At 39.9% G+C, this 15,952-nt stretch overlaps 1 protein-coding gene across 3 annotated transcripts in view; it reads right to left on the reverse strand.

The window, feature by feature from the left end:
* Positions 1-276: 276 nt before the first annotated feature.
* Positions 277-15,952, reverse strand: part of MOCS1 (molybdenum cofactor synthesis 1) — a 34,266-nt gene continuing 18,590 nt past the window's right edge. Inside the window, exons 5-11 of one of the 3 annotated variants that reach the window (XM_048936020.1) lie at positions 14,222-14,283; positions 12,892-13,003; positions 12,451-12,563; positions 11,640-11,750; positions 9,309-9,429; positions 7,770-7,817; positions 277-3,629 (exon numbers count right to left, since the gene is read on the reverse strand). In XM_048936020.1, the coding sequence (XP_048791977.1) occupies positions 2,707-3,629; positions 7,770-7,817; positions 9,309-9,429; positions 11,640-11,750; positions 12,451-12,563; positions 12,892-13,003; positions 14,222-14,283 (1,490 nt within the window). In that variant the 3' untranslated portion in view covers positions 277-2,706. Of the gene's footprint in view, positions 3,630-7,754; positions 7,818-9,308; positions 9,430-11,639; positions 11,751-12,450; positions 12,564-12,891; positions 13,004-14,221; positions 14,284-15,952 lie in introns of all 3 variants that reach the window. The other 2 variants (XM_048936019.1, XM_048936018.1) reach the window with 2 other exon arrangements.

Consider the following 15,952-nt stretch of genomic DNA (forward strand, 5'->3'; position numbering starts at 1 on the left):
ATGATAAATTATGTTGCCAAGCCTACAAGATCATTCTATTTAAGTACAGTCAGGTAGAGCTGAGTTTCACTCAACAACATAAAAAGAAATAGTAGCTTCCTTGCAGTAATGTTATCCTGATTGATCTCCTAATTGCTGACTAATCATGGTAACTTTCAAAGTCTGTTTTGTTGCTCACCCTGAGTTAACTGCTTATAGAAGCTGAGAACTAAAAAACCAAGCATTCCTTTCAATGAGTGAATGGGAAAAAAATGTATTCAAAACAATGTGAAACAATTACAACAAGCATTTATTAAAAACAGTGGACAAAAAAAAAAAAAGCAAGCCTTCAAAAAATATTCATCACATTGTACCATTGCCCACCCAGCACCACTGAAACATACCAGCTCATTTCTCTTGCAAAATGTTCTGTTGAAGTATGTTTCATCATCTATAAATGTGCATAGTTTTGAGACTTGACGATAGAACATGAGCATAAAGTGGCACCAAAGTACATTTGCCCAAAGCTTCTAGTCACTCTCAACCCAAGAAAGTATGTAGTGAGATGTGCGTTAAGTGGTAAGATGTGCCTGGTGATCATGCATGTGCTCTGTAGTACCTGATATGATCCTAAGTCTTTTCTGTGAGCTTTACAGCATGACAGCAAACTTCTCTGAAGCCAAAGAATCGTATGCCCCAAAGCGTCGTTTTATTACTACTGAGTATGTCTGGTTTTCTTTAATTTTTCAAGACTGGGTGAAGACAGGGATGGCAGCGTGTGCTGTGCGTGGCGGGGCTTGGGGGGGAAAGTTAAGTGCTTGTGTATGTCAGCTAACTTAGCAGGTTACATACATGCTGCTTTTTCCAGGGGATTTATTTCTACGCTGATGAGGCGAGATGATGTGCACAGCATTTCCACGTGGTCTCTCATGGTTGCAGGGTCAGCTGGAATTTTTAGTGCCTATCTGGGGAAGGTGCTCGAGTGAGATAATTCACTGCCATCCCCTGTACAATGTCAAGCTGACTTACTATTGATTTACAGACAGTTCAGTGATATTGATGGAATCAGGAGTATAACAGTGAATATAGCCCCACAAATGTTTGTAGTGTTGAGCATCTGTTATTAAGTTATGTAGACTCCCTTTGCTTATCTGAGCTTGCTCAGCAGTAGCTGTAGCTGTTCTGTGTGCCTGACCTCAATGACAATGAAAAAAAGAATCTGATTAACCTGCAATGGAAAAAGTGCTCTCTGTGTTAACTACTGTATGAAATTCGTGGTAAGTGAATACATCTGTAGTATTTCCTACCGACTCCTCATAGTAGACCTGTGCTTACTTTAAAGGAGCAGGATGTGCGTGACTGTGCTGTGTGCTTTACTGATGCTCACAGTTTAACCTTATTCCATGAGCAGCAATGGCTTGCACAGTTTAAGACAATTTTCCCAGCAGCCTCCTTAACTTAAAGCTGTCTTCAACTCTGTGCGTATTGAGAGGCAGCACCCTGAACCATATGGAGCTTCACATTAGCTATAAGTACTAGAAAACAAGTAAACCAAAGGTAAAAATATCATCTTCTGTGCATATAAACTATGTTTAAAAGGGATCCACCAAAATGAAATGCTGACTAATTTCTTTTTAGGATAGTCAGTTATCAAATCTATTCAGAGCTACATGACAATCCACTTCTGGCAACTTACATGGGACGACTTAAATACTTGCAGACTTCATGAAAACAAGTTAGAGAAAATGCAGGAAAACACTCTGGCTGAGGCAAGAGTAACAATCCCAATCCTCCAAGTAAGTGGCTGCTGGTCTTAGTCTTTCACTTGTCAGGACCATGCAGCTTGGTGGTTACTAGAAGCTGCACTGTAAAATTAAAAAAGTGTAGTCCTTTGGGGCTTGATCTGACAGCTCTTACTGAAGTCAGGGAGGGCTGAAACCTACTTCCATGCATGGCATAATTAAACTCTTACTGCAGACGTGCATGCAGACAGTGCCTCAATGTATTTGTGTGCCAAGATCAAAATGCTGGAACATGCTTCTGAAATTGTAAAAGTTACGTTTCAGATCAGCCAAATAATTTTTCCAACACCAGAAACCTGATGTTTTACACCATATTTCACAGTGTTCAAGGTAGAGAGAGCTGGGCAGCTGCAATCTCCTTTAGTTTGGAAACTGAGAGGTGGATATTTCCCACTGCAGTATCACTGAAAAGGGACAGGAGCTGCCCCTCTGACCCTGACTGTTCCACAACCACAATCTCTGACGTACGATAAATTCTCAGAGCTGTTTTCTTCTCCCTGTCACCATCTAAACTCATCTGAGGGGATGGGGGCACAGACAGAAGCAGTTCTGAAATCCTAATCCTTGACTTAAGAATAGTTGCCAAATAACAGTACTTTCAACACTCGTTTCATTTCCAGAGCTCACAGTTGCATGGTGTGATGACAGCAGCTGTGAATATTTCACAGCAAGAAGAAAAAGAAACCTTCTGTACTATAACTAGGAATCTTTGCTCAACCTCATGGTGAGGACACTAAAATGAAACTACTGGCTGAGCAGAGAAGTCTGTCCTCTAAAAAAGCCACTGACTCAGCAGCTGGCTAAGTGGCTCCTCTGTTCATTCAGAAATAAGTGACAGGGTAAGGCAAAATGAGAGTATAGTAATATACTGAGGCCTACAAGCTTACTGCTGCTGAGTGAAAACTGTTCTGTAAGAGACTGTGTTCTAGCAGTGGTTATTTAGAGGGCTGGAGGTGTCTGGATATGAAGTAGACTCTAAACTTCTAGAGAAGTCTCCTCTCTGCCCACCTGTCTTACTAAGCAACTTCACCTCCTCAATGACAATGTCATGAGTGACTGCTTTGCACATGTCATACACAGTCAGGGCAGCCAGGCTGGCAGCTGTCAGCGCTTCCATCTCCACACCTGTCTTCCCCCAGCTCTGGCAGGAGCAGCGAATCACCACTGCACATCTGGCCTCATCCAGGCTCAGGGACACCTCAACATGGCTGAGAGGGATGTTGTGACACAAAGGGATCAACTGGCTGGTCAGTTTAGCTCCCTGAATTCCTGCAATCTGTGCTACTGCCAGGACATCCCCTTTCTTCATTTGGTTCTGCCTCACCATCCCAAATGCCTTCTCACCCAGGCGAACAAAAGCAACAGCAACAGCACTTCTTCTGGAATCTGGTTTCCCTCCAACATCCACCATTGTGGCCCGTCCTTCTTCATCTGTGTGAGTCAAGTTATCAGAGGCACGACGGATCTTGATGCAAGATCCCAAATTCCTGTTAGAGAATTCAGATCCTGGACTTGCCTCTTTGGACTGACAGTCCACAGAAACTTGGCCAACAGAAGAAGGCTCAAGGCACTTTGTGTCAGATGTGGAGCTCAAGTTCTTTTGGAAGACACAGAAGCCTCTCAGCTGGGTTTGTAGAATTCCTGTCCTTAGGTACCACTGTTGCTCTGGGTGAAATCTTGGCAGGATAAGCTGTTTTGTAAGTTTATTTCTTATTAATGCTTTTCCCATTTGCTTGGGTAAATTTGCTCTCAAAGTTAGCCAATGGCTAAATGCGTGGCCCCACAGTTTTGAATATGGAGGATTCTGTAGGGCATCTTGGCATAGAGGGAATGACATCAATGCAGGCTCTGAAAAAAGAGGAGAAAATAACATGAGGATTCCTGACTAACCAGAAAGTTAAGCTAAGTCTGCAGTAGCTGAGAACACTGGTGGAACCTTGCTTGGGACCTTTTGTATTACAAAAAACTTTAGAAACCTGCAAACATCCCCTTTTCTCTTCAAGCTTTGTCTTCCCACTCACCCACTCACCAGCGTTTGCTGACTTGTTATTCTGCACACTGGGACTTAAAACACTTAATTATAAGTCTCTGACAAAAGGAAACAACTTGCTTCTAAAATGTATCAATGCTTACTGAGAAATAGCAGCCAAGAAAGCTTACAAGAACAACAGCAGGCCTAAAACAGCATCTCAGCACCCATTTGAGACTCCCAGCTGCATCTTCTTTGAAAGCTTGGCAGGGTAAGTAAAAAAAATTCTTGCACTTGGATTCTCAGCTCCTCTTTTCGAAACACCTTCTCCTAGCACAGGCAGCTACAGTTTCCCTGCTTTCATCCCCTGCACAGGAGGGTCATGCCAGCACCTGAGGACAGCAAGGACCAGAAGCACCACCTGCAATTGCACTGTCTACAGCATGCAGGGTGGCTCTGTGATGGGAACCTTCCTTATTACTGCCAGCTCTAACCACATTGCTGACAGCTGAAGTTTAAGCACTGGAAAACTCACACTCCTCTCATAGACATATTTTAAATCTACTAAGAGCTATGTTCCAAGTTGAGCTGGCATCGCTCCCAGCCCTCCTGCCCCTTTCACATTTAATCCCTGGGTTTTGGCATTTACAGAGGGATAAATGCCAAGTGTCAAGACAGAAGGAGTCTTTTTCACATAAAAGAAGAGGTTTGTATTAAGTACAGAGAAAATGGTGTAGAAGTAAGTGGCTAAGTCTTACTTTAATAAAGCCACTGATAACCACTCTTCTCCTAGAGCTCCAGTACTTTGTGAGAAATGTGGAGCACCTCGCTGAGTTACCTTTACTGCACAGATGTACAGGCACTGCCTTGACCTGTCCACATTACAACAACAGGATGGATAATGTTCTAGCTGTGTTCCTCAGCTTTTTATTAGTCTTCCTTGTCCCAGCTTCTGCTGTAACTAGAGACTGATGTATTTAGCAGCTTTCTCATCTCACCCTCCAACTGTTGATTGGAAAGTGCCCATTACTGAAGTTTAATCAACCACAGATATGTATGCTTTTTAAAATATAATCCCAATAATACTCTAAATTCAAGCAAAAGCCCTTTCAGATCCACAACTGATGGCTTATCCACCAAAATTACGATTCTTACAACTTTAATGGTAATGTCTTTACCCTTAGAGGAATGGGTTTAAGTGAACACAACTGTTTTGAAAATAATGATGCTCTGCTTTAGAAGAGCACGGAACATTATACTTAGTAAACTTTTCTTCCCCTTTCTCTTTAGCTCCTGCTGTATAATGTGAATGTGCCTTCAAAAATGCAGACTCAAATTATTCTTCTGGTTCCCCTGATTGGCTTTGAAATTAAAGCTAATCCCCTGCAGTGTCTTGTCTTCAAGAGAATCTGGACTGCAAAGGCAGACAAGTGTGAAGGCAGGTAAGCACAATTTTTTGTGGCAGTAGGGAGTAGCAAAGGGAAGTAGTGTTAGTTCAAGTAAAGTGGGAAGTAAAAATATAGCAATAGACAGCAATGCATGCAAATATCTTTGTTTTACCTTTTTTCAGTCATCTGCATTCACGCATTGCTCATGCAAATACAAAAAATGGATAATGGTTTTCCATAGCACTACACTATACAACTGAATTACTGAAACTAAATTATACAACTGAACCCATGTGACAAACTATTTCTCTTTTTGACCCTACTAATAGTGAAGTGTGGTAGAAAGTTAAGTGAGTTAGCTTCCAGCTAGCGTGGTGATGGGGGAAAAGAAAGAAGCTGGGAGACACTTAAAAGCAAGAAGAACTCTCCACTACTGAAATGAACCTGCAAAGAGAACAACCTGCCAAAAGGAGTGTTTTAGTAAGGGGAATAGCATACAAATCACATTACAGCAAAGACTCAGACAGTTATAGTGCAGAGGAGAAGCCAGGTTTGTCATACTGGGACTAGAGAAACCACTCAGTGTTTTCCAAAGCGCTCATTAAATTAATTCTAGTCATTCAGAATGCAATTCTCCATGTGCAAAGAGTGAGACTGTCTCCACTCATCTCCAGTTATGGACCCTGTACCACTGATGAAGATTCTGACATCAGTTACTATCAAAGGGAGATGGAACAGCTTGGGGAGGACCTGGACAGGATCCCTCTCTCTTTTACTGTATATCAGACAATGTGAGAGTACTTTTCAAAAGGAATTAAGATAGATCTGATCTCTACATACCAAAACATTACTATGAATGTTAACTTCAGAGTGCGGGTATTTTCAAAATCATTTTGTAAAATGATATAGGTCTCATCCAACTGTAGGAAGTTTAGTATTTTCCATCATCTTTAAAGAAAAAAATATTTTTCTCCTGTAACAAGTGAGCGTACACTTCAGGCAATAGCTCATCTTTCTCCTTTGACTGGAACACAATGAGACAGTTGCCAAATACAAAAAGAGCAAAAGCAAATTTAGCTAGTTAGTCTTGCATCACTAAAGCCATTCAATTTAAAACTCAACATGGAAAAAGACGGTCTAGCAAGGGAAAAATATTCCCAGTGAAAACAGTGACAGCATTAAGAGACTTCTGAGGAATGTATTTCTCAACAAAGGCAACAGCAGTAAAATCACTAGGGTCTTGCTTCAAAATACAGCTGTTACTGCATCACTTGTAGCAAAGCCTACAAGTTAATGCACATTACCCTTCCTTGCAAGGGAACTTGCTTTAAAAGCTGTGCTTAAGCTGCACAGCATCAATGGGAGAATGAGAGTTACTGGCCCACTCTCTTCCACCCCGCTACACTTTCCTGCCCCCCAACTGATAAGACACAACAGAACAACGCCCAACGAATGTTGCTCACAATGCTAACTCTCACAACTATTTGGTCTTTTGAAGAAAACAGGTGTAAGGTGACTGTTATGTCAGGGCCTGGACTGATGATTGAGCACCTGGTGAAGGGGATGTCTGCCCACAGGGCACAGGTGCAAGCAATTCACCTATGCTTCCCATATAATCCTGGGTCCACGCCCCAGGCTCGTTTAAGGGTCAGTCTCCAAAGAGAACATCTCTTAGATGGAGGCTGCTTCCTGAGAAGGGATGCTTTATAGCCAGACACCCTCTTCACCTGTTGGGTGAGTCAACCTTTTCTTGTATATGATTATTGATATTGTTAACGATGCTTTGCCTGGTATTGTAAAGAGCTTATCAGAAGCAGTTTCATTGCTTCTAAGGACTAGCAAGTATTCCCAAAGACTGCTATGCTACAAAATAAGGAAGTGTTGGCATGGAAGAGGCGCCACACAGAAAGATACATGAAAAAAATCTGTAAGAGAGTCCCCAGTAGTGCCTCATCGTTTGCGCAGAGATATTCAAAATGAAAGGAAAGGTAGTAAACATGTCTTCAATAGACATAAATAAAAACAAAAGCTCTTATCTGCAGGAGTGGTGAGACACCAGATTCTGCGGATTCTTCTATTAAGGTTATGCCCTGAGACTTTGCAACATTAAGAAGATATTTCAAAATAATGAAACTGCAAGTTCCAGATTCTAAAGCAAAGAACTAAGGAGCTGAGAAGCCTTGCATGTGTCATGCTGTTGCTTTTATATATTGTAGCCAAAGGAGAATTTCTCAGTTCAGGAGTAAAAATAAGTCTTGAATCCTTTATGCTTCTATTGCCATTTAGTGAGCTTCATAAAACTCATCCCTAAACTGCCTTGTTAGTTAGTATAGTATTGCTAGGCACAAAGAAGGCAGACTGGCAAGAGGAAGCTAGTGACCCCTTTGGAAAACGTAACGATTCTCAAAATTAGAGAAAATAAAAAGAGTGAGAGGAAGGGGACATAAAACCTCTCCTTCTTCTGAAATTTGGCTTAAAATACAGTTATTCTTAAAACTAAGAAACATCTTTCCCTTCCTAAACCAGAAGTGTACACAGATTCAAAATAAAAGCCCAATCCACTCTGCTCCCAAAAAGACATAAACCAAACAAAATCATGGTATGTTTATTACGTACTGATTTGTCACCCGCCAATCAGGATCATTGGACGGTTTTTCATCTGGGAAATGTTAAACATGCCTAGAAATAAAATAAGGAACACATAAAAATCCTAGCTTTTTAGGTTTTAAGTCATGCATCTGGTTCATATATATTTAGTTTTCTGCTCTTCACAGTGCAACCTGCACGCTAGGAAAACCAAAGCTCAATAAAGATCAAGGGAGCTGGAGAAAGAGGAATCTAGTATAATATTAAAAATAAAATAGCTGCCATAGTTTCCAAGCTGCTATGTATGTACAATGCTGTAGAACCTTTTCCCAGAAAACCTTCTGTAATCTGAATTACAGTCTAACTAGCACAGAATTAAAACAAGTTAGGACAATCTTATTTCTTAAGAATAGCATTTAACTTTATCAGTTGTAGGAGTAAGCTGTTAACAGCGATTCAATTCAAAGAAGTCTCATCTTCTAAATCCTCAAGGATAGTAAGAGACTAACACAAGTCAGAAGAAGAAATTATCGGGTAAATGTTGTTAATGGCAGAAATGCCTTTACTAGATGGGAAAATACCTCACTTTCTCAAATCAGAAACTCAGAAATGAATAGTCAAAAAGTAAAGGAATCAATTTTCCCTCCTACCCTTAGGTTTTCAAGGCACTATTTTGTTTGGGTCAGAGAAATGCACTTTTACAAGCAAGTCTATGGTCAGAATTACAAGCTGCTGCTTAAATTTATTTGATGTGTAACTAAAGAAGGGCAAAGCTAACTGTTAGTAAACAGGTAGAAACCTGCAAGAGAACAAGAGAACCAACATAAAGGCAATTATTCCGTGCTCATGAAGACAGTTAATATGTAAAAGGTCAGCATTCTCACATCCAGTCAGATTACCACAACATGCTGAGGCTCAGATGTGACTTAAATAGAGTTTGTGTCAATATAAATTAAAATAAAAATATATATAAAATATAAAAGATTAATACAACATGCAGATATGACTGTATTATCATGGACCTTGCATCATTACCTTATCCAGAGCGCTAGATTGGCAACATATTTTGGTGTACTCAAAAAAAAAGTCTTGTCACTTCTAGAAGCACCTTAATGAAGCAGCTGTACCAATAGCCAATCGTATTGTATTCGTATCGTATTGTAACCAATAGTACCAATCGGCTCAATTCAGCTTTAGTGCTTATTTTACAGCGAACTTTCTGGGAAAACAGGGATCCAGTACAACCCTACTGATTTCTGCTTAGCTTTCCACTTCACTGTTGCTATCATTAACAATGGTATTTGCACCTCTTTGAAGACAAAAGGCACACTGCTAGACAGTCAGAGCGCCAGATCTTGTGAAGGACTAGGAAATTCTAAATTGGCATTCAATCTTGGAGGACCTGTAGGACTGGTAAATGAAAAACTTCCTATCAAAAATGCTCTTATCAGATGGGAAACTAATGCAGCTTCATTTAAGAACCTTTTCCTTTCCTTTTTCTGGCAAGTCAATGTTTCCCACTGCAACAGAATAACACTGCCTACCCTACTGACTGCTGTTATTCCTCCAGTACAAAAAACATACCAGCATGCTGTTTCTTTTTTCTGCTCACTGCTGCTCCAATGATTTGAACCAACTCTTCCTCTGAGGCACCCGACCGTAAGTGATCTCTCAAGGACACTTCTGAACTCCCAAACAGGCACACCTAGAGTCAACCCAAGGAAACAAAAGAAGCAGGAAAGATTAAAATAGGTGATCCTCCTATCATGGACAAGGCTTGGAACAATGATAAGAGGCTTCTGTGAAGTGGAAAGTCAACTGCACAGCTGCTGCCTCAAGACAACACCATCTTATTTCACAGACTCCTACAACTCTGTCAGTCTCTGAACATGACAGCATAATGCTGTTGTAATGGTTGCCTTACAAGCCAAGCCATAAGCCAAAGCAGCTCTCCATGGTCAGCTTTAAGGAAAAGCATACCCTAATGATTATTTGCAGATAAGAGCAGCATGAGCTGAGCCTGTAAAACAAACATTTCACCATTAGTATGACTAAGTGTAACTGCTACTATCAAATATGTAACTGAATTCTGATAGGAAGATTTATGCTAGCAAGTAAGCACAATGCTTTGCTATCATTCTTAAGTCTTAACACTATGGTTCTTCCCTTTTGCTAGTCTGATGTAGGGAAGACAAGCCATGGATACATTACAGCTTACTAATGGAAGCCAACAACCATACCATGCTCTTTCTGAATTCTGGTTTTAGATGCTGAGTAATACTGAACACAAGCTCATACTGACCCTTATACAAAACCATTTAATCCCTTGGAGGATTCAATTTTTAATTAGAGTTGCAGTTACCAAACAACAGTATGGATGTGTCTTCCATAGCTTGCAAAATATGACTGTATTAAAAACACAAGTCATTCTTCTGTACAGAACACTAAACAAGTGGCTATACATCTTTGCTCAGTAATGGGTTGAATCAGAATCAATAGATGATATCTTCTAAGAGGTAGAAGGCAAAAAAAGGAAGGGAGGGGAAGGGATGGGGCAATATAACTGGAAATTTAAATGGGAATCATGAATCCCTTAACATTGCTTACCTGCTGTTTAAGATTCTTTTTGCATACTGAGGCAGCCTAGTAATTGCTTTTTGAGCTTACCATGAGAAAACTGAATTTATTTTAAGAAAGTGAGACAAAAATGCTTTGTTCATACATACAATTTATTAACTTTAAGACGTAAGTCCTTACATAAAGTCTGGTTGAACTGAGCTTGTAAGTTAAAGAAAAGTGTTGACGGGAATCTGATACTATAAAATGCAGATAAGCACGGCTACCTTTAGCTGTCCTGCTGAACAACACCAGACTGACTTCCTCAAAAAGGAAAACAGGCTCATATGAAGCTACTACAAATAACTAGTAAGCATCCATTAGATTTACATCTTTTCCTCCTTTAACTGAGAAGATTCCACGTTGGCAAATTTCCTTCAAACTGCAAATACTATGCAAAGAGCATTTCTTTGACTATCAATTCTCCTATCTTATAGTTTTTTTTAGGGCTTTGTTGTTCTCTGTCATACAGCTAAGTTTCAGTTCTATCGTTACTGCATTTCATCTTTTAACAAGTACTTCTTAGTAACTACAGAGTAAGGCGTTTTGTAGAGGTTTAGATATTGAAGAAATACAAGGTTGATGGAGATGATTTGCTTTCTCTTTCATGTATGTGCATAGACAGCCTCAAATGCTTACATAACATTTAAGCCCATTGGGCCTTCAGGCTACCTTGGTCATCTGACTTTAGACAGCAGCACAGCTGTTGTCAATATTAGGTGACAATGTATAAGTGCCAATTTTTAACTGAAAACTTTAATTTTCCCCTAGAAACTGCCAGTTTCAACGTGGCAGGAAATAGTTATTCCTCCCCTTTCTGCAGCCGCTGAGCAAATATGCAGGCTGTTCTTGAATAAGATTTCCAAGGACATCTTTGGTGAAACAGAACAGGATCCTTGTGGAATACAAAAGCCAAGCCCTAACCACTGCTTAGATACTTTTTTCCCCCATCTCAATTCAATGGGAAATCATCTGCTGGTCATATGTTTAAGATGCTGTTATGTCAAAGACTAAAATAAATATTTATATTTATAAGCCCTGAAACTGATGTTTTGCAGCTGAAATTAACTATGTTAGCAAAACAGAGAAACCAAAAAAGGTGTTACAACATTGCCCTAACAGCCCAAGAAACTTAAACAATACATACAGCAGAAAATCAAGGATAGATAATTCAGAAGTCATCTGATAGTAACTAAGCATCTTTCCATCCTACTTTTCAATCTATCTACTTTTAAGGGAAGAATTTCAATGCCAATTTAGCCTCACGAAAGCAAAGAGAATCATGTTTCCACTACCAACCTTCAGGTTCCCATCTGCTGTTATCCTCAGCCGATTGCAGGATCCACAGAAGTGCTCTGACATGGAGGTGATAAAACTAATTTGTCCCTGGAAATGTGGCACTTTGTAGCTCTACAGAAACGGAGAGGAGAAAAAAAGGAATCAATACTAAAGGTCTCATTTTAAAACCTCTGTGTGCCCAAAGACCAGAAGACACTTCATCAAAAATTTTCTTTGGTTCTAAGGTTACATAAGATAGAAAAGCAAAATTAGCTTTGTCAGAAGTTCCAGCCTCTTTTATTCCATTTGTGGAAATGCACAAATTTGTTATATGTTTGCCACTGTAGTTGACTTGCAGGTGCTGGTAGTATGAATGTTCTTAGTCAGAGAGACGTGAGATACTGATTCATGTGGGTCAGAAATTCCCCATGTTACTTTGCACACTAAAGCAAGGCTGTTATTTCCGTGAACAGCTGTTTCACCAAGTTCATTAATGTGCAGTCAGACACACAGATGTAGACTGTGAAAACTTTCAAAGTGTGAGAATATAGGATGCAAGCCTGTCGTTCTTTATATCTCACTGATGCATTTAGTAAACATACTGTGTTTCTAAAGGGAAACATTACAACCAGTGTTTTAAGTAAGTGTCAAACCACATGTGTGCAGCTTGACCAAAATTCCACAGTTACTACACTTAGTACTTCTTGCTTTTTTTTTTTTTTTTTTTTTTTTAAATATAAATGCTGAACTTACCAGACTCTGGGGATGTGGGGTAAAGGGAGATAATATATACAGTATATATGCTACATATATATTCTTTGTCTATCCCCACCTTGGCTGTGCTGGAAGCTTCACAGGGCAATTTCTCTAATTCAGGCCATCGTTGTTTAATTGTATCAAGCATTTCTTTGTAGCTTACCATCTTCTTGAAGTTCCATTTATTGCCTAAAATTAACAAAACCAGCACAACTGTAAACTGTGGGTATTATGTTTTTTAGTTAGGAAAGAACAACCTCTACATTTCGAACAGATCTCACTTTTCCCTACAGGTGTCTCAGTCCCAATTAATTCTGCTACTAATCTTTCACCAGTGTACCCACAGAAGACAGGCAAGGTGCAAATGAAATAAAATCAGGGAATTTCAAAATTCCCCAGGAGAGCTCACCAAAACTTCTGGAGAAAAGCCCAAAAAGTAAATAACCCCAACCTGATTATTCACATATATTCATGGCACACCATATACCAGGCAAAATCTCAGAGAAGGAATGGTTACCATCAAAGGGCATGTATTCTATGAACCGCACATCAAGGGGCAGATCCTTGGTGAAATCCACAAAGTTCAGCAGTTCATCCTCGTTTAATCCTCGCATCACAACACAGTTTACCTGCAGGAAAAGCAGACAATTAAAATTAGAAAGCAGAGAATGACTTCCTTACATCTTACACAAGACTTTGTAGTCCTAGTCTGTCTGTAATAAAAAGAACAACGTATTTTGAAAAAAAAGATAATTTGGCAAGACTGAAATGGCACAGCCAATCATTTCTGTCAAACTTTGGGGTCAAACAGGTTATAGTAAATGGAGTTAGGGCATGCTAGTGACCATTTGCTATAGCAGTTCCCTAGAATACTGGTTTGGGTCCAGAAACTGCAGCATAGGAAGTTCTGCACAAATGTGCACAAGAACTTCTTTACAGTGAGGGTGATGGAGCACTGGAACAGGCTGCCCAGAGAGGTCGTGGAGTCTCCTCTGGAGATGTTCAAGACCTGCCTGGACACCTACTTGTGTGACCTGGTATAGGAAACCTGCTTTGGCAGGGGGGTTGGACTCGATGATCTCTGGAGGTCCCTTCCAACCCCTACAATTCTGTGATTCTCTCTGACATTTACATAAATGATCTCACTGCAGGATTTGAAGGTATACTAAGTTTGCAAATTATTCTAAATTGAGAAGAGCTGTTGATGCAGGACAATGTTCTCAGACAGAGGGTCTGAATTTTGGCTGGTGTTTTTCAGAGTTTTATAGCCTAAACCACTTACACTTATTTGATCTTCCAAAACGCTGGTGAAACAAGGGAACAACTGCTACAGAACTGTAAACTGTAAGCTGAGTTAGGGTGAAGTTTCATATTACAGCTAAGTTGATTTACCTGCACCTCCAAAGGAAAACTCCCTTTGCCTGTCTCTAACACTGGTCCTCATCAGAGTCTGCTATGAGCAGATGAAGGAGATAAACCAGAAAAAAAAAAAGTCTTTCTGCAGGGCTGTTTTCTGCCTGTTAACTCCCTCAGCCAAGTTCATAGCTGGGTCAGACAAGTGCCAACTCAATACAGGGGGCAGGAGGAGACAAGTACAGAGCAAGACCACCCAGCAGTCTGCTGCTAGGCTATCAATATGCTTTGTGGCAGTGTGAACTATACTCTGAGCTGCACGAGGAGATATGAATTCCCCCAAATAACTCTTGATGTGACTTGCCAAAAATTATTTGAGGTTAGGACAAGAAGGGAGGGAAATAAATTCCCTAGCAGGTGAGCTGCAACTTTTATCACAAGTTATGGTAAAAAAACCGACAATGGTTAAAAGAGTAGATTCACACTTCCTTTACCTTAACAGGACGGTAACCAAGTTCAGTGGCTTTGTGGATTCCTTCCATTACCTTGTGAAAGCCTAAGATATAGAAAAGAAATTTTTATTCTTCCTGCTTACACAGGAACAGAACGTGGAAGGAGATACAGGAAAAAGATGACCATAAAAAAAAAAAAGCATACAAAACAATCCAATTCAGAAGATGTGGCTTAAGTAAGAGATGCAAGTAAAGAGATTTCAGTTCTCTCTCTCCTCTAAGGCTGCCAGCATTTGTTGCTGTTGTCAAATTAGTGAGATACAATTTTTTTTTTTAAATGGTATTTGGGTAATCAAAAGTATGCTGATGCTTTTCTGCATCTTTGGACATTAATACAGCATTAATGTATGACTCTCCAGTTCTCCGTACTTCAACTTTGCTTTGCATTATGTTCATCTTAAAGGGAGTGACACACATTTGTGAATTGCCTCCAGATGGAATGAAGAAAGAATACCAAATTAATGTTTATTTGATAATAATAGCACATGTGTCTTTGCTAAAACAGCAGACTCTCACTGGTCTAAATCTGGTCTTTACAGTGTTGCTAAGGGTATTTTAAAATGTGCGTGTGGGGAAGAGCAGAGTTAGGAACAAACAAAAACCCTTCATTTCCCCCTTGCTACAGACCTAACTGGCTTCCAAAGCTATTAAAGATCACAAGCAGCAGCATTTTACACGACTATCATTTTATGACTACTTTGAACTTGTGGATTTGGTGACCACAATGTTGGGAGCACGAGTCGGAGCATTTAGAAAAGCAATAAGTTGTCCTTTGACCCTTAAAAACAAATGAAATATGTCAAAAGCAGCAATGACTCCAAGGGATGAACTGCTCAGATTCACCCTCCCCTTTAGTATGGTCTGTACTTGTCATCAGCTCCCAGGCACACATACAGAGTTAATTCAGGACAAGTACTTTCTCCCTCTAGATGTACCTCTTAAATGTGGAAGAAAAAAAAATTAGGTATGCAATTTTATGATTCCAAAGGCCTTTATGAAAGCCTGTTAATCAACTCATTCAAATCACACCTTATGTTAGTTTTAAAGTTAAGACCTTTCATCAAGATATCACTTTTAGATTTCACATATTACTCTTTCCCTTGTCACACCAGCTGGCAGAGAAACAAGGTGATAGTAGCAAGAATGAGACAAAGTTACAGACCGCTGGGGACATATTTCTGTGGATGTGCACAGCTGCAAATACTGTGTTCACAGGCATGTCTCTTACCTTGTCTAAGATAGACTAAACATTTTGCACTCAAAATGCAGATGACAAGACACTGTATGAGGCTGAGCAACTCCTCCCTAAGCTGTACTCTTCAACAGCAAATAATTTACATATGCTAGCAAAAGGGCAAGATCTTCCAGAAGTTTTGTGCTGACAATCCCTGTGCTGTTTTTATTTATATGATATCTTTTTCTAGGTAGGTTCATCAGCCTTCTTTTCCCATCTCTGATCCACTGGAAACTCAGGTTCTCTAGAGAAATGTTTGTAACTTAATTATCTGTAGGTGCTTACCAAAAACAAGTAATAGCTTACTTAATAACATTCTTGCACAGTTGACATTGAATGTGCTCCATATCACAGTAGAAAAGAGAGATGTGAAATTTCTAGTTTACTGTTTCCTGTCTGGTAAGAGTATCAAGCACAAACACAGGAAAGCAGGAGATAAGGGCCTGGAGCATCTCCCCTGTGAGGAAAGGCTGAGTGAA

Source organism: Lagopus muta, chromosome 2, assembly GCF_023343835.1.
Source record: "Lagopus muta isolate bLagMut1 chromosome 2, bLagMut1 primary, whole genome shotgun sequence".
Taxonomy (NCBI): Eukaryota; Metazoa; Chordata; class Aves; order Galliformes; family Phasianidae; genus Lagopus; species Lagopus muta.